Genomic DNA, 19969 nt, shown 5'->3' with positions numbered 1-19969 from the left:
AATGTATCTCAATATTCTATATACAACATCCATGTACTCTTTAGTAGGACAATTCATAAATTGACTCACTACACTCTCCTAAAAGCCAATATTGGGCCGTGTATGAGACACATATATGAGGCGACAAACTAGCCTTTGATACCTTCCTAGTTCAACTATGGCACTATCTTTCTTAGATCCAATCTTTTAATATGGGTCAATCGGATTATCAATTGGCTTACACCAACGTTCATGTTTTTTTTCAACAGATCCAAAGAGTATTTTATTTGGGACATATACCCTTTTCTGAACCAGCCAACCCCATACCAAGGAATAACTTAGGATGCCCTAGGTCTTTTGTTTCAAGTTCTTTGGCCCTAGGTCTTTTGTTTCAAGTTCTTTGGCCGACACTTTCTTTAGATTAGAGACTTAATGTTCATCGTCACTTGTAAGAATATTATCATCAAAATACACAATTAGAATAACAATCTTCTTTTCTCTTGAAGTCTTTATGAACATTGTGTGATTGACATGACTTTGACGATACCCAAATCTAGTGACAAATTTCTCAACTTATCAACCATGCACGTGGGGATTTCTCTAGACTGTACAATGATTCTTTCTTGAACATTTGACCTCAAATCGGGAGGAATATCCATATCTACTTATTTTTTCAATCTCTGTTTAGAAAAGCATTCTTCACATTTAACTGATGTAGTGGCCATTCTTTATTAGCTGCTAGAGAACAAAATTCTGATAGTGTTCAAGCTAGTTACGGGAGTAAATGTTTTTCCGATAATCAATACCTATTTCAACAAGACGGGCAATGGACCTTTAAAGAGATCCACCTGCCTTGTGTTTGACTTTAAAGATTCATTTGCATCCATTAGACTTCGTATCATAGTCCCATTTTTATGAAGAACACTAATCTCGTCATTAACTATTTCCTTCTATTGAGGATGCTTCATAGCTTCTTCAACAATCTGTGGTACCTAAATACTGTCATGAGTTGCATTACCTGTGCGATAGTGTGGTGATAACACTTCATAGGGCTTGAAACACGATCTAGTTCAATGCTATAGGCACACCAATATTATGAACATGTAAGGAAGCATTGTGATCAAGTGTATTACTTGAGTGAACTTCTTGAGCTTGATTCAATTGATTGACCTTGTAGCGAGCGTGCTTGGTCTTTCTTCTTTATCCTTGTGTATACGCAGAGTTCCTGATTGACATTCACGCAGAGTCTCCTCCTGAATATCGGAATATGGATTGTATGGAAGGTTTAAAAAAATGTGATATCTATTGTGGTGTACATCTTTCTTGTGATGAGAGTATAACAACGATATATTTATGGAATGATGAATATCCAAGAAAGATACATTTCAACTCTTTATGATTGATCTTGCTTCAATTTTGAGGATGGAGGAACAAAAGAATACTTAGGAGGAAGATTGTGAGAGACGACTTTAGAATAGGGATATGATTGGAGTAGACATTTGTGGGACTTTGAAACTTAAGAACTCGTGAAGGCATGCGATTGATGAGGTATGTGGCGGTGGAAACCAATCTCCCCAAAAATGTTTTGGAACATTACGTCGTGAGAGAGAAACAGTTTGCAGAGGAAAAACATAAGGGAACATATTACCTCTAGAAGATGACGAATTTTGCGTTCAACCAGTCTGTTTAGTTTGGAGTAGAAAATGCCTTTCGAAGATAGAAATTGATTGAGATGTGTAGCCAAAAACTCTTTTGGCATTATCAATTTTTATAGCTTGAATTGATGATTGGAATTGAGTTTGTATCATTGTGTGAATTGTTGAAAAATATCATAAACATCATATTTTTCTTTACTAAGAAATAACTTTTAAATGTGTGTGATCATCAACAAATACGACAAACAAACAATGATCATTGAGAGATTTGACTCTAGGACCCCATACATCGCTATGAAACCATGCAAACGATTTAGAAGTCATATAAGGTAAGTGTGGAAGAGATGTATCCGGATGCTTAGCAAATTGACTTCACATTAAAACGAATCAAATTTTGCATTGATAAATAACATGGGAAAGAGTTTCAAAAGGTACGTAAAGATAGTATGACTTAATTGATAATACCATATCATGATTTTGACATTTCTATTGGAAACGGAATTAAATCTGCAAAAAGAAAACTAAGTGGAAGTGACGACCGTATTATGTAGAGAGTTCCCATATCCCGACAATCACAAAGATTTAGAGAAATTTAGCATAACACATGTAATCAGGAACATAAAGTTAGTCTTTAAAAATAATTTGAGTGTAATTTGAACTGTCCCACATCCGAGGAGTTCAATTGTCGATCCTTTAGCAATACAAAGATCAGTCAAATCACGACATGAAGTGTAATTTTTTAAAAGCTACAACTTACCAGTCATATCAACTATCCAGTATTCAAATTCTCTATTTAACTCTAGAGCAAATAAAGGATCACCTTTATTCTTCAATGAGATTTCATTCTATTTAATTATATTTGTACAACCCTTAAGAATATTTGTGCAATAATAGAAATATAGAAACTAATTTGGTTCTTTTTTATCGTTTTATAGGTACCTTAAATTCAGTTATGGAAGAAGATGAAGGTAATTCAAATTAGAAAGAAGACGAAGATTAATTAGTTGACGTTTGTTAACTAGCTATGATAAACAAGTATTTTCTAAAAACTATTGCTCGTCTTTGATAATTTGATAGATTTATGACTGCACGACCCTTGTGGCAACTCGCCATGTAATTTTGTGTTGGATTTTGTAAAAAGGTTATGTGAGTGTTTAATTTGTTGATCTATATATATGTTTAAGTGCATTTATTTATTTTCTGATCAAATAAAAATGAATGTTGGTCATTTGAAATGAATCAAGCGAATGTTATGAAAAATGTTATGAAATGTGAAAATTGAGGGAATGTTTTTTATATGCATTTATTTGATGAAGTTATGATGAAGTTGATAAAAGTTATATATTGATTTGAATGTAATAAATGTTAAGATTGATAAGTTTTGATTGATCTTGATAAATGATTGCATGTTTAGGTTTAAATTTAAATTATGACTTGAGTTTTGAATTGCAATTGAAGTAGTATATATATATATATATATATATATATATATATATATATATATATTTTAAATAGTTGTAGTTATATTGGTTATTATTTTTGTGTTAGAAATTAGTTGGTATTAGGCAATGTATATTTATTTTGTTAGTTGTTTGATTAATTGTTTTAATTTGTATGTTGTTAGCCTGCATTTTAGAAGATTGGAGACTTTAGAAAATTGTCATTACTTCAGTAATAATTATGTAGATTTGATAAATTTTGAATACTTTTTAGATTTTGGAGATTAATGAATTGTATGAACAAGGTTTAAAATTATTGAAAATTTTGTAATAGTTATTACATTCAATTATTTATTATTTATTTTAATAAAAGTACTATTACAACTGATTTTTTTTTTAGAGTATTTAAGGTTGGTATTGAACACCAATAATATCGAGCTTGACTCGATTAAATATTTATTAGCTTTAACTAACCGGTTTGACTCAAAAAATTTGAACTAAAATTAAATTTTTAAATATTTATAAAAAATATATATTTATTTTATATTTTAATATTAAAATAAACAAAAATATATATTATTTATTATTAAAACTCGAGCGTGTATTATATGAGCTCAATCTTAACTTGAATAATTAACGAGTCGGCTCGAGCTCGACTCGAATTTGATCAAACTCAAGTCAAGCTTTTAAAGATCGGAGACTTCTAGATAAGTTTATCATTACTTTTTGTAATAATTATGTAATTTGATAAATTTTGAATATTTTTTAGATTTTGGAGATTAATGAATTTTATGAATAAGGTTTAAAATTATTAAAATTTTTGTAATAGTTATTACATTATTTATTTTAATTAAAGTATTATTACAACTTGGTTTTATTTGCTGTTGGTATTGAACCATGATGATATACCAATTGAACATATAATCATATTTACCGGTTCGTATTGCTCAATAAAGGAATGAGCTTAATCTTTCACTATTATTAAAAAAAATTAAAAACATGTTCAATAAGCTCCATACTTTTGTTGGTTTAAAATTTATACAAAAATAATTGATATACAAAATTTCACATATTTGAAACATGCACATTCTAGAATGCTCTAAAACAAAACAAAAATGTTTAAAATATAAATAATTATATTTTATAATTTGAATCAAAAATATATATATTTTTTAATAATTAATATATACTTATTTAATACAATCATTACTTTTTTTCACTATTTTTTTTTATCTTCACTTATTTAATTAATACAATCATTATAATTATAAATTATTGATAATTTTATAATTATAATTATATGAATTATTTTATTATTTATATTTTAAATTTAAATTATTTTTTTTTTATTTCGGTGAACCACGGGAAACTATATCAGGATGGGGATGGTTTATATTCAAAATCTCCGTCGAGATAGAGCGAGTCTAATAGATTCTGGACGGGATGATAATGCGATTCCCCGAATTGAATTGAATTGAATTGAACCGAACATTAATATCCCTATTTAGATTGGTTACATATACTGATCATCATTTGATATATTTTTACATGGGTGTATGTTATAAATAAAAAATTTAATAGTATAAAATATAAAACAATAAAAAGATAAATTAATAATTATTTTAGGAGATATATATATGATAAGTAAGGATGACAATTTGAAACTGTCCCGTAGAAATAAACTAAATTGTCCTGTTTGGGACGGTTTTTCTCTGAAACCAAACGGGGATGGAGCGGGAATAATATTTGTGTTTCCCGTCCCAATCTCATCCCGATTCTTCCCCGAACACTATAAACATAATTAAATATATTAAATCATTAATATATTTGTTTATTCATTATATTTTATAAAAGTGGTAAGTTTATTTCTTTATAATAATATAAAATTTCAATATATAACACTACATAATATTAAAAATATTCGTTTATATAATTTTATTTATAATTTTTTTATTTTTTTAAAACTATTTTATTAACGGTGCCTGCAGGGATTCTCTAAAACCGAATCGAACAGAGATGGTATTAAAAAAATCCCCAAAATATTATTAACAATGCGGGGATGATAAATGTATTCTTCGCCCCCGAACCATTTAATTGTCATCCCTAATGATAAAAGAAAAAATAATAAAAAAAATTAATTAAAAAAGAGAAATAAATAATTATTTTAGGGGAGTAAGTTGCTATTTTTGAAGAGAGAATAGATTATTTTGGAAAAAAAAGTGCAGTAAATTAAATATTGAAAATCTTAGATTAATCTTTATTATATATATATAAATAGAATTCATACTTTTAATATGCAAGGATATTTTTTCAAATAAAAAAACAATTTAAAAAATAAAAAATTTGAAAATGTTAAAATAGAGATCCAAAACCTGAATCAAAATAAATTGTTCAATTGATTTTAAGCGTTCCTTTAGAAACGTTGGTCTGCCGCTTTGGGTTCCCTCCAAAGGTTTTCCTTTCACCTATACAACACTCTCTCCCCCTTGGATTGCGTTACTGGCAAATATCAATGGCGACTGGTTTCCCTCACTCAATCAACATTCACTATATCGACCAAGCAGAAATAAACGAAACCCATTTCAACATTCTCATAGACGAAGAAACCGAAGACAACGACGAAGATCAATCAGAAACCGAGGATGATGATGATGAAGACGAAGAAGAAGAAGTGCAAGAAGAGGATCGCGGAGGTGGTAGCAGCGGAAGTTTGCATCCAGTGGAGCCGCCGCCTCCTTGTCAGGATGCTGTAGAAAAACAGGCATGTGAGAGGGGTGGGAGTGGAGGAGAGGCGTCCACATCACAGGATGGGATTGCGGGCGGGGGACAGTGTAGAAGTGAATTGGACGCTTGCCCTATTTGTATGGATACATTTCACAGTGTTGGCGACCATCAAATCTGGTGAGGCCAAGTAAACATATTTACTTATAATTCTCAATTCTTTTGTCTCTTAACTTGATTGGGAACAAAAATCAAGAATGAATGAAATGCTGGGTTGAAATAAATTTTATTATTTTCTAGAAACCCAATTCACCTATGTTATGAACATTGCTAAATGCAGTTGTCTTCCTTGTGGGCATTTATATGGTTTGTCCTGCATCATGAGATGGATAAAGAAACATAAACGGAAGGTGCGGTTTTTGTACTGTTAGTTCTTGATGGTTTTGTTATATTGTCTCCTTGCTTATATTTCCTTATGCAGTGTCCTCAATGCAACAAAAAATGCATGTTGAAAGATGTGAGGAAAATTTATGGACAAGCATTTGTTGTTGATCAGGAATTAGTAAAAGTAATGTCTTTCATCTTGATGTTCTTCCAATAGTACATTGATTTTCATTTATGATATTACAATGTATTTAAGATAAAATCCAAATTCTTTTTACAGAAAGCTCAGTCTCTTGAAGCTAAATGCACTAACCTTGAGAAGAAGGTAAGAGATGTTACTTGACAGTATTCATAATATCATCTTCTCATTCATGTCAAAGTTTTCATTTTCCTTTGTGGGATTCTCATATTCTTTAAGAAACTGAGATAATCCTTTTGTAGCTGAGTTTTACTAAAAATTGAAGTTAAGCACATTCATGGGGTTCTATGATTTATACATATTGATTAAGATGTTTGAAGCAAATAAATTATGACAGCTTGTATGTGAAAAAAGAAAAAGACAAGAATGTCATTCTAAGAGTATTAGCATCATGTCATCTATGTGTTAATTATCAATGTTGCGTTAATTTGGCAGGATCGTGACTGGAAAGGGAAAGAGATTGAGTGGAAGAAAAGAGAGGCTGACCTTAAATCGCAATTGCTCTATCTTAAAGGGGTATGATTTCCTTGTACTGGATATTTTGTATCTATGGCACATTACCTTGATCCAAGATTAAGCACTATGTAGCTGAGATTCACATAAATTATAAGTTGTGTGCATAACTAGCCTAAATTGAAACACCCTGATACAATAATTCTGGATCCAAACATGTATAATGATGATGTAGCTGAGATTCACAATAAAATTGTTTTGGGTTGTTTTTCATCTAGATACAGATCCAAAATAAAAAAAAATGTGGGTGTTTCCAAATAGGGCTTCACAACATATTTTCATGGTTAAACAAGTAGCAACCAAAAAGAGTTTTAGTTGACTACTTTTAACAATACAAGTTTTTTTTAAAAAATCTTTCATTATAGACTATACCTTTCAATTTGATGCACTTCAGCGAACGAGAAGTTTGGAACTCATGTCAAGAGACACAAAAATCGTGCAATCTACTGCAGCGCATTACCTCGATCAAGAATCAAGTGTTCACATGCCTCCATCCTGTTATTTTCTTCAGGTTTGACAGTTTCTCTTGCTTACTTCTATCTCATATCAAGGAACCAGGCCAAGTTAAAAATTCTGAGCTAGGATTTAATTCTCTTTGATTCTTTCTAAACAAAGATGGAAAATATATGCTAAAATACATTTAAGCTCATAATTTTCCTGTTGCTTGACCAATTAGCCAATCTGATATGGGTAACTACCTCCTTTTAGGACAAGACAGTTATATGAGAGACAAAAAAATACCCAATCAGCTTCGAAACCTTACTTCTCCCACTTCTCTTGCAGCAAGAGATGCAGATAACTGGTGGAAGGTATCTTGATTTAGATGCTTCCAATGAAATTATAGTAATTGCCCGGAGGCTGTCTGGAATGGCCGGAAGACATGTTCTTACCAAAGTAAGTTTCTTTCCCCTGACAGAAATGCTATTCAAAAGATTTGTTTAATCATCTAAAACCTGGGTTTGCAGGTAAGCATGGTTGATCCAAATGCAAAAGAAGATATTGAGCTCCTTGCTAACACAAAAGCCATTAAGGACCTTCATCTTTCACCTGATGGAAAGCTAGTATTGCTTGCATCCTTGGGGAAAAAACTTTCGGTTATCAGGTGAATTTTACATTACATTCTTCTTGTACTTATCTTTACTTTTTTTTCTCCTTACATGTTTTCTTCTCACTTTCTTAATTCACGGACTTTGCTTCTAAGCATCTTATTTATTGATTTATCCTTTTCATCTGGTGCAGCACGGACAGCAACAATATAGTTCTTAATTATGATTTACCGGTAAACAATCTCCCCTGTTTAACTTTCAGTTACTAGATTCTGTCAATCTCTGCAATTTTCTAGACAAGTATACTGTTTCATATATAAAATTAATAACGATACACTTATTGTTTTTGTTAATGTATTTGGATCCGTTTCCACTTTCTAGATACAAAAGCAAAATATATTTATAGTTTCAAAACATTTCTGTGTCTGGAAATGGATCCAGATCCAGAACAAAATCAACAAGTGTTTCCAGATGGGATTATACAAACAAGATTGTCTTTTTACTTTATTTACTTCTTTCATCTGAAGTTAGCTGCTTTATATTGCATTGGAATTCCTAGGCTGCTGCTTGGTCATGTTCTTGGGATGTTTGTGCCTCACAATACATATATGCAGGATTGCAGGTTTAACCACATTCTTATTATATTTACTTTAAAGTCTAGCTGTTGTTCATGGGATCTTAGTTTTCTATTACTCTAATGATATGTGTAGAATGGCGCGATGTTGATGTTTGATGTGCGGCAAACATCAAGTTTTGTGGAATCATTGAATGGTCTAACTTGTAACCCTATACACACCTTGCGGTCTCTTTTACCAGATCGATCTGTTGCTTCAGGTGTTAGAAGTCTCCTTTCAGCCTCTTCAACGGGCATATGTGAATGGAACTTTGATAGCAGTGAAAAATGGTAGGTTTATTCCACTTGCTTTAGTAATCTGCAAAACCAGTATGACATTTGTTATGCGGTATTACCATTTAAATAGCTTGAATCCCAAATGCATATACTTGACACGTCCTTTTTCAGTTTTCTATGGGTCAAAACTACAAATTACTTTTTAGGGGGAAAACTCTATATCTCTGTTGTCCTATTGTTCAATTTGAAACTGTAAGTGTTTTCCAGTCTCGAAAAAGACGGGCCTGCATTTTCCCAGATTGTTCAACACTTACGATTTTCTAATCATAGTACCAAATGAGTTTCTTTAAGGGTCAAAACTATTGCATATACTTGATATGTCCTTGTTCAGTTTCTAATGAGTCAAAACTACAACAAAAAAATCTGTTGGAAAACTCAATTAATTTCAAATAACCCCAATATCCCACATTATCAATCCCCTCATCAATCAAATCATCAACCAAAATGCACTCTATTTCTGTAAGAAAATCTTTTTTTATTATATATTAATGCCCATAATGTCTTTTTACACCAAATAATCCAATTTACAATCTTATTTTGCAATAACATGCTGGTTATCCAAATAACCCAAGATCGAACAATCCCGTTTTGTTTCTGGATCCGGACGAGGAACCTCCGATAAATTTTATAATCTGTGTAAGTTCTGTTTCTAAACGTGATCTTATATGGATTCACATCCAGAAGGAACACCTTCCAAAAAAAAGGTTTCCCAAATGGGGTCTACAAATGTAAGTTTTACCCAGTCTAAGACAAAGGGCCTGCATTTTCCCAGATTGTCTTACACTTGCGATTTTCTAATCATAGTGTCAAATGAGTTACATCTTGTATAGTTTTCAGGCATTGCCCTATTTCCTTTTAAAATTGTAGGGAATATAATGATTATGATCATGTCAAATTTAGAATCTGACCCTTATTTGTCTTGTGAACATTATCCCTTACCTATTTACTGATACACTCTTTTTTATGGAAGTCCATTTTTGGTTCCGGAGTCCCAGAATCAGGGAGTTTGCATATCTGTTGCTGGCTTTCCCAGCAGTAATGATGTGGTTGCTTCTTTCCGACCCAAGATCGAGGCGTCCAGTGAGATAGCTATTTCACAGCCTTTGCTTACACCTTCATCAACTGTTATGAGCCAAGTACAAGGCTCTCATGTTCTTTTCAGGAAAGTTGGAACCAGATCTTATCAGAAACTAGGATCTAGATTGGCAAATGTAAATAGTGTTAGACTTCCCAGGTCTGCAATTGTACAGGGACAGAATAACCACATGCTATTTGTTTCTGAAGATGAAGCCTCTCACGGATTAGCTTTACAAGAGTTGCCATTCTTTGAGGTTGTTCAGTGCCTTGCTTCTTCTGAATACCAACCGGTTCATGATCTGAAATATGCACGATACCAGAATTGTGGTTTGCTTGGTTGTCTGAGTGATGATAAATTGCAACTTTACTCCACGAGACAGTTGTGATAGGTACGCTCTTCTCATTGTCGGGTTCATTTCAATATTTGAATCTTAAGGGTGTAATTGTTATTTCTATTTTTCTTTTCATCTCAGTTATCTTAATCTTAGTCTGCATAGTAAGATTAATTTTTATGTTATGAAAAATTGAAAATTTTATTGAGACTATAGTCCACAGAATAGTCATATCTCCTATGGTAAAAATAACTCCAAATAAATAAAAATTAAAAGTTATCATGAAGTAATCCATTGTATTGTTTTCTTGTTTACATTTTTGAAAAGTTAAAATTTGTATTAATAAAGTTATCATGTAAACAAAGGTCTCATGGGTTTGAGTCTTCATACCCAAATCATTTTAAATAAAAAAAAAAGTTATCGTGAAGTGAACTTCTAATAATACAAACAATTGGCCCCATTTGGGCAAACTTTTTAAATCTGATTCTATACATGGATAACTTTTTAACCTCTCTGACTAAATTTAGTTTCCAAATATTTTTGTATCTAGATCCAAATACAAAAATAATGAGGCCAATGTTTTAACCTAAATTCATTGAACAATTCAACAATCAAGCCACACCTAATTGGTTGTATTATTTCTTTGATATAAATATTGGGCATACCAACCATCTTAGTTTGGTACAGATGAATTGCTCATTTGTTGACTCTTTTGACAGTTTCCTAATGTTCATCACCTTTTTGTGTTTATTTGACAGCACACTCATCAACTTAAAGCCATTTTGTATATGAGCTAACAATATTCAACTATGGATTTCCTGCTATTCTGCATAGCAGGTTTGTACTTTCAAGTTAGTAGACTATACATTTTTGCTTTTAGCATAGAATAAGAGGGATTCCATTATTTTAATCTTTTTTTGTATTTAAATTTTTCTGGCTTACATGATTATATAGATACATCTAGTTTATTTTTCTTGACAGATAATTTATTGTTTAGGTGAGTGAGTATCTTCCCTGAAACAGTAGTAAATTGTTTGTAATCTATGTATGTATTTCTCATCAATGGAAAAGGGTGAAGTAATGGATTATGTGATGCCATTTGGATCACTTACTTGCGCATGCCTGACCAATGCTTGCTTTGGCTGCCATCATTTCCCCACCACCATAAGTAGTCCTTTAGAGGTAGGTACCTCTGTCAACTCCATTCATGTTTATATATATATTATATATATAAATCACCCATGATAGCTTAAATGGAGATGTACTGAATAATAAGAGATTTATGAGCAATTTCCTCCTTTGATTTCTTCTTATTATATGGAATCTTAGATACCCAGTTTCCAACAAGAAGTTAAGAACAGTAAATATGTATAATTGCTTGCTGATACATCATATGCATAATTAGTCCATCCCCATAGTAAAACAAAAGGTTATTATAAGCTATATATAGATTTTAGGTTAGCCCCAACACTCTGGTGTGAGAGAATGGTCCCTCTTATCGTCTCTACAATAATCGTAAACCTTGTAACGACTTTGAACCCACTGCATAACAGAATTCTGCTTTCTAGTCAAACCCCACCGGTAAGGAGAGGCTGAGACAGGGCGGCACTTCCTCGAAGCATAAGCGGAGCAGCCACCGGACTTAAAGTTAGTATACATAGCAACAAATGGCTGATACTTATAATCAGCTTTATATTTTCCATTTTCAGTGGCCCATGAAGAAGCATCCCATATGGATCCATACACCCACATTGGCCTTAAAGGAAATGTTTCTGCACTCTTTCTTGGATACCTTCTTATTGCCACGTCATCCACCAAGAATCTGATCATCATCATACAAATTAATCATAATGGTCAAATGGGTTGCAGATTGATTTAAAACTTACATGATTTCTCTGGGATTCCATAGAATTGCATAATGATGAAAATTCAGAGTTGGATCAAACCATAAATGAAATTTCATTTCTCTTCCAATGATCTTTCCATCACCACTTCCTCTTATATACACGTTTGTTTGAAGAGTGTATGGCTTTCCAAAAGTGGTTCCCAAGAACTCTATGTCAACCTCATCATGCAACCCTGGATGAGCTTCATTGTTCGAAAGCTGCATTATTAATGTGTCTGTTAAAGAAAGAACATATAAAAAAATTGCTCATTTAAAACCGAAACAATGAATCAATCTCACATAAAATGCTGTAATCACTCCGGCAGTGTAACCGGTTTGAAGCTTGATCGAGGTTCCAAAATACCCAGATCGAAATGGTCGAACCGACTTGAACCCACTTCCTAATCATAAGAACCATGGAGGTATTGAGAAACATAGAGCTTAAAAACAGAGTTTGAGATAAATTTTGAAAGATGGTGACCTGAGGAAGAATCAAGCCAGATAGTAATGGCATTATTATTACTGTCAAGTTTCTGGTGGGCAGGACCCCAGAGATTGGTAAAGGCCTGATGGAAGTTCATAGTCTTGAATTTATGACTGGGAAAGTAGCCAGGGGATGGTGGCCAATAGGAGGCTGCAATTGCTAAAGGCATCAAAAGGATGAGAGTAAAAACTTGGAATAAAAATCCCATTTTCATAGTAGAAAGAAGAACATGGATATGGAAATCTATAAATAAATGCAAAGATGATGCAATGAGACCCATTAGTGGGTCCATTAATTCCACTTCCATGAATTTCATTCCACATTTGTTAATGAAGTATTTCAACCCAATTGGAACATTGTCTCCGGTTATAAAGAACTATTTTACATTATTTCAATTTGGATCTTGGTTAGTAACAATTTAAAGCAAATTTACAAATTTAAGTTACATGAATAGTAATAAGAATGATATGACCCAACATTATTATTTCAGACAAATTATAACATGTCATGTTCCTTGATTGAATCAAGTAAAGTTCTTATATGAGTTAAAATAAATCTATCAAAATTGAGGTGCTTGAGTTTTTTTAGAAATGAGTCTTGTATTTTTTACATCATTTACAATAGTAATTTGATGATTAATACTTAATTAGCACAACCATCACTATCTTGCAATTAACACTTTTGAGTTTTACTTTAAATAAAGTTTCTAAAAAGTAATAATGAATAAATAAATAAATATAATTGTACAACTCAAACCAAATTTATTTGACCCTTATTCAACTTAACATATTGATTAATATGGATTTTAACTAAACAATTTAATTTAGTTTTCTATTTTTTTTTTTTATCATAATTTGTATTTTGTATGACCATCAGTTACACATCCTTTTTGTTTTATAAAAAGCTACAAAAGTATACTCTTTGTCAATAAAAAATTGATTTTGCAAACTACGAAATCATTATAACAAAATATTTTGATATCAATAATAATTACCTTAAGTCTCTAGTATAAGTCGGTCCTAAGAAAATAAATATCCTTGTGGGGAGTCGTTCAATTTACGCTAGTTTTATTCACTTTTTAGAAATATTGCCTGGTGTAATATATTAGTAAAATATTATGTAGTCAACTCAATTCAAAATAAAAGGAGAACATCTCTACATGTTTTAAATTATTATTTTTATTTATAAAAACAATTTTGGTTATTAACTATATAGACAAGTATTTAATTAAACGCATTCAGCTTAAACGGGGCAATTAAAAAAAATAATAAACAAGTAAATAACTCAAAACAATAGTTAACTTTTTTACAAAAGAAATTTATGTAAATTAAAAATATTACTTTAAATAAATAAGTTATAAGCATATATTAGATGAAAACCACTCAGAATTAGGACCTCGTTGATGAAAGGGTCCAAGGTAATATGCAACAATGTTCTTAAATACATGCTTCTCTTATTTTTAATTGTATAAATTGAATAAACTCGAAGACAAAAATTAACTCGAAATCAACTAAATTTGAAATATCTTACTCAAATTACTTAGGTGGGGTTAGAGTTTGAGTTAACATGCTATTTGTTAAACCTATTCAAATTTGAAATAAGCAGTTAGTTGTAAACATAAACTAGCAAGGCTAAAATTTAGAGCTCTAATTTTATTTATTTTAAAAAATATTCAATATGAATTTGACAAAAACATAAAACAAATATTTAATTTTTTTACTTGAAAATGAGTTAACTTCATTTTTAAACACACTTATTTGATTGAAAGGATATTCATATTTTCGATAAAATAATTTGATACGATAAAAGAGAAACAATTATTTTATATTTAAAAATGAGTTTTAACCTATTAACATTGAGTGAGTAATATTCACAAAGTATATTAAATTTGTCTTCAAATTCCTAATATTTTATTTACAAATAAACCTGATAAATCTAAATTGAAAAGCTGAAATAAATACATTAGTTTAATTTGATATATAAGTCCTCTTATAAGGTTAATGTTTAATGGTTAACAATTTGAATATTGAGTATAAATAAGTATAGTAACATGTTGGTTAATATGCAACATATATATTTATAAAAGTCAACAATTACCTAATGGTTAAAGTGTACTCATTTCACACCAAGATTTGAATCCTAACTTGTGTGAATTTAAGAACGTATATTATAAATATTTAAATGATAATAATAATTATATATGTTTGTGGAATCTTAGAAAGATATATATGTGCAGAATAATTAATGTGACTTATTTAAGAAAATGACATAAAAATTATTATTTTTTTATTTTAAAATATTGTTGACGGCTTTGGGTAATATTTAGTGACATGTTAGATAAGTAATGTTATAATATTTAATTTTATCATTTTTTATTTTAAAAAAATTGCATGTTTAAGAGACATAATCTATATATATATAATGATGCTTAATTTTTAAAGTGTCCGAATTACCGGGTCGAGAGTTGTAGTTAATTTGGATATTTATGTGAGAGTAAATTGATACTTAGGTCGGATTGTGGGTTGACCCGTCCATAAACTTAAAACGGTTAAAAATAAATTTAAAAATGTTATTTGTAGGTTTCGAATTTGCAACCTGACAAAACAAGTACAATCTTTAACCAAATGTGATTGAGATGTGGTTTGTCGAGGGATAATAGACCGGTATCATTTGAAAGTGGTTAAAGAAATATGAAATCAAATATTTAATTGACCAAAGTGTGAGGTCACAATGCTAATTATTAAAAAATATGAATCAAATATTTGATTAACAAAGTGAAAGTGTAAAGTCACGAAATGAGATTCATTCGGAAAAAATATGTGATGAAACATGTGAGAAAATAAGTTGTTTTATCGAAGTGAATAAAATGTGAAATGAGAGCGTTATATTTTTTATTTTAATAATTTTAAACATTGAATAAATATTATTATAATCTATATATATATAATGATGCTTAATTTTTAAAGTGTCCGGATTGTCGGGTCGAGAGCTGTGGTTAATTTGGATATTTGGGTCGGATTGTGGGTTGACCCGTTTTTAAATTTAAAACGGTTAAAAATAAAATTAAAAATGCTAGAGTTATGTTTCGAACTTACAACCTAACAAAACAAGTACAACTCTTTAACCAACTAGGCTACAATGACTTTATATTTTAAATTCAACACCAAATTTGATAAACGCGGGACGTTTTAATATTAATATAAGTTTAACTTTTTAACTAACTAATCTATATATATATAATGATGCTTAATTTTTAAAGTGTCTGGATTGCCGGGTCGAGAGCTGTGGTTAATTTGGATACTTGGGTCGGATTGTGGGTTGACCCGTTTTTAAATTTAAAACGGTTAAAAATAAAAATGCTAGAGGTATGTTTCGAACTTGGAACCTAACAAAACAAGTAAAACTCTTTAACCAACTAGGCTACAAAGACTTCATATTTTAAATTTAACACCAAATTTGATAAACGCGGGACGTTTTAATATTAATATAAGTTCAACTTTTTAACTAATTAATCTATATATATATAATGATGCTTAATTTTTAAAGTGTCCGGATTGCCGGGTCGAGAGCTGTGGTTAATTTGGATACTTGGGTCGGATTGTGGGTTGACCCGTTTTTAAATTTAAAACGGTTAAAATTAAAATTAAAAATGCTAGAGGTATGTTTTGAACTTGCAACATAACAGAACAAGTACAACTCTTTAACCAACTAGGCTACAAAAAGACTTTATAATTTAAATTCAACACCAAATTTGATAAACGCGGGACGTTTTAATATTAATATAAGTTCAACTTTTTAACTAACTAATCTATATATATATAATGATGCTTAATTTTTAAAGTGTCCGGATTGCCGGGTCGAGAGCTGTGGTTAATTTGGATACTTGGGTCGGATTGTGGGTTGACCCGTTTTTAAATTTAAAACGGTTAAAAATAAAATTAAAAATGCTAGAGGTATGTTTCGAACTTGGAACCTAACAAAACAAGTACAACTCTTTAACCAACTAGGCTACAAAGACTTCATATTTTAAATTCAACACCAAATTTGATAAACGCGGGACGTTTTAATATTAATATAAGTTCAACTTTTTAACTAACTAATCTATATAGGTGTTGAGTAAATGGATACTTTGGTCGAATTGTGGGTTGACCCACCCATAAACTTAAAACGGTTAAAAAAAAAAAAATGTTATCCGTAATTTTTTTTTACGGTTTTCTATTAATATTACTCGTGCAAATGCACGGACTAAATGCTAGTTTTTTTAATTTATTTTATTTTTATCATTATTCGTGTGCATCGCACAGAAATCTTCCTAGTTACAAAAATGATATTATAGTTCAAAATAGCTAATGCGCAATACACTTCAATCGGTAAATTGCTCTAAACAATCACTTTTTGTTTAATTTTAAAGAATTTTGTGATGTTAATTTCTTATCAATATATTATTAACGTATTTTAACAGTGTAACTCAAGTTTATCATTATAATATTTTATATTAATTTTATAACTTAATATTTACATAAATAAATTTCTTTAACAGTTCTCGATGACATTTTTAATTTTTAATCACGTCAATTTTCTCCTATTTGGTTTTGTATTGTTTATGTTATTTAAAATGGTTTAATATTAATATTATTTTAACTTTATCGTCCAAGATATCTTACTTAGTATAATATAAATAATTGGAAGCATTTGAAATATTTTTTAAAATTAACTAATAACAGACTATTATTATAATTATTTAATTATTTAATTTATTAAAAAAATTATGAAATTCAAAATTTAATTAAAAACTATTTTAATAATATCTTCCTCAAAACTTAAATAGTTCATATTTTTTTTAAAATAATTTCATTTAAAAAAAATCATAAAATCATTATTTAAATAATTTTTAGGATTAGATACCCATTTCAACAATGTTTTTTAATTTTTAATTTTTTTAAATAATCCATGAAAATTAAAGAGTAGTTAAAGACGACAAATATATTACATGAAAAATGCAAGAAAAAAAATGAAAAACAAAATGAGAAAAAAAAAAAAATCTCTGAGTACGAAGATCTTTCAAAAGAGCAATAAGAGCAATAAGATCACCCGTCGAGTGCACATTCTTGCCGGATATCTCACCTCAACCAGCGTCATAATAATAGTGTTTGCATGAACCTCAACGGTTATCTATAGTTGTCGAAGGTTCTTCGGTTCCACTCAAACCATATAATCCACCAAAAAATAACGAGAATAAAAGTTCAGCGTTTCAAAGAAGGCTTCAAATCCCATCCACAGACTCACAATGCAAGAGGAGGTGACACATTCGACATTGACTTGTCATAATAAAACCCCTACGCTTAATTTTTTTCATCCGTTAAAATACTTACATGAATAGCACTCCAACTAAATAACGAAATCTTAACAAGCATTTTAGAGTGAATATAACAAGTCCTAACAGTGACCAACATTAAATGTTTAAATATTACACCATCGCATAACATCACGAATAATCGAGTTGACCTCTTTACCATCCACCAAATCCAATAATCTCTCGTAAATCATGATAGAGGACTTCAGCACTCCCCAGCCGCGTCTCTTGTATCTGATCCAGATAACAAAACTCACGAAATACGACCTTGACGTAGCACCCCTACAGATTGCAAGAAGCAAACACCGAAAATTCAGTTACAAGATGTTTATTCCCACATCAAAAATAATTCAAAAAAAGATTGATCCTCAAGATAAATATTAATATTATTGATTATTCATAAAATCCTTCACGTGATGGAAATACCCCCAAATACTATCATCTCTACAATGTTTTAACTTAAAAAGTAAAAAGTACCAATAATTAATGCTATGCATATCATCAACAGATGCAGTTTATTTTAAGCATTGTCGGTAATGAAAATAATTACTTAACTAGAATTTGACTTACTATTCATATTTTATAACTATTATTTAAATAATTAGTTATATATAAAAATTTAATTTATAAATAATAAATATAAAACAATTAGAAAATTAAGACAATAATTTTTTTAAAGAAAATTGTACATCTAAAAATTCTAAATTTGTAAAACAAAATTGTAGATTTATAACTTTTTTTTCAAATATAATTTAATATTTATCTGAAATTTTTAAATATATCAGATTTTATTTTAGATCAACAAGTTAAAAAAAAAATTTATTGGATTATCGAAATAAAAAATGAAATTCGAATTCGATTATATGTTCAATTTATACTAAATATTGAGCTCTCTGACTACTCGTACATCAAACTTTTTCTTCATTCTCTTTAATTTTAATAACCAACTTAAAATTGATCATTGGGCATAAAAATAATATTTTTCAAAAACTGGACAAAACACAATAAACACCTTTTTATAAAATAGACTAAAGTGAAAAAGATTCTAATCTTATCAATCAAGATTTCAAAGGTCTTTGAATGAGGGAGCCCATTAATAATTGGGGACCATGATTTCACCCAAATCAGGAAACATTTAAATTTTCTCTTATCTTATCAACATGTTTTGATTTTATTTTGGATCTTATACTGAATTTAATTTAATATTTTTTTACAACATTGTAATATTAAATTAATATATATTTACAAACATAAAAATTAACTTTTGATCTATTTTAACATTACTCATTTAAATACTTTTAACCCTTTAAATTAAAGTGAAGATAATATTAATTTTTTCAAAATATAAATTTTAATTTTAAAAATTAATATCAAACAAATTATTTTAATGAGATAACTAGCATGACACCCCACAGACATTGGCTCTCTATGTTCAACGAAAATTAAATTCGTGGTCTTTTAGTCTTTTAAGTCAAACTCGTGATCTTTTGGTCTTTTAAATCGACTATTTTCAATTAATCACTATAATGAGAGAACTAACATTACACCTCACTTCATTGACTCTCCATTTTCAATGAGAATTGAATCCGTAACATTTTAGTCTTTTAAGTCGACTATTTTCACTTAACCGTGGGATAAAATAATATCAAACATTAAACAAAGAAAAACAAATCAATTTGCATTGTAATACAAGAACAAATAAAAATATATATATATATATATAAGGACTAAAATCTCAATGCCTTAATCATCATATTTCTAAAACATGCATTTTTTTTTTTTTTTTTTTTGTCATAAGAACATGTCTTAAAACTCAATACACACATTTTTTTTAATCTTTGTGTGACCTAGAAGGCATGCTATTGGTCCACAATTTCATTATGAATATATAAAATGATATAAGATTGAACTGTTTTGTCGGCCACACTCTCAAATGTTTATATCTTCGGTTGAGTGTGTACATTTAATAATGGCAATATATTTAAATAATTT

The 19969-nt window shown here is 29.8% G+C and overlaps 2 protein-coding genes across 4 annotated transcripts in view; one reads left to right on the top strand and one right to left on the bottom strand.

The window, feature by feature from the left end:
• The window catches only part of LOC124938785 (E3 ubiquitin-protein ligase RFWD3-like), a 45889-nt gene extending 34573 nt beyond the window's left edge, over positions 1-11316 (top strand). For 2 of the 3 annotated variants that reach the window (XM_047479294.1, XM_047479293.1), the window contains exons 5-13: positions 6813-6893; positions 7285-7401; positions 7674-7784; positions 7856-7992; positions 8130-8169; positions 8496-8558; positions 8647-8840; positions 9817-10312; positions 11014-11316. In XM_047479294.1, coding sequence (XP_047335250.1) covers positions 6813-6893; positions 7285-7401; positions 7674-7784; positions 7856-7992; positions 8130-8169; positions 8496-8558; positions 8647-8840; positions 9817-10309 — 1236 coding nt within the window. In that variant the 3' untranslated portion in view covers positions 10310-10312; positions 11014-11316. Of the gene's footprint in view, positions 1-5500; positions 5975-6134; positions 6205-6275; positions 6363-6458; positions 6504-6812; positions 6894-7284; positions 7402-7673; positions 7785-7855; positions 7993-8129; positions 8170-8495; positions 8559-8646; positions 8841-9816; positions 10313-11013 lie in introns of those variants that run through there. The other variant, XM_047479295.1, reaches the window with a different exon arrangement.
• A 218-nt stretch (positions 11317-11534) lies between these two features.
• LOC124939864 (probable xyloglucan endotransglucosylase/hydrolase protein 32) lies at positions 11535-12919 on the bottom strand. The gene is made up of 4 exons (XM_047480319.1): positions 12622-12919; positions 12441-12541; positions 12142-12359; positions 11535-12077 (listed from the first exon to the last, which is right to left on the bottom strand). Exons 1-4 carry the CDS (start codon positions 12914-12916, stop codon positions 11714-11716), a joined length of 978 nt encoding a protein of 325 aa, XP_047336275.1. The 5' UTR covers positions 12917-12919; the 3' UTR covers positions 11535-11713.
• Positions 12920-19969: the final 7050 nt, after the last annotated feature.

This window comes from Impatiens glandulifera, chromosome 5, assembly GCF_907164915.1.
Source record: "Impatiens glandulifera chromosome 5, dImpGla2.1, whole genome shotgun sequence".
Taxonomy (NCBI): domain Eukaryota; kingdom Viridiplantae; phylum Streptophyta; class Magnoliopsida; order Ericales; family Balsaminaceae; genus Impatiens; species Impatiens glandulifera.
This window is presented reverse-complemented; position numbering and strand designations above follow the sequence as displayed.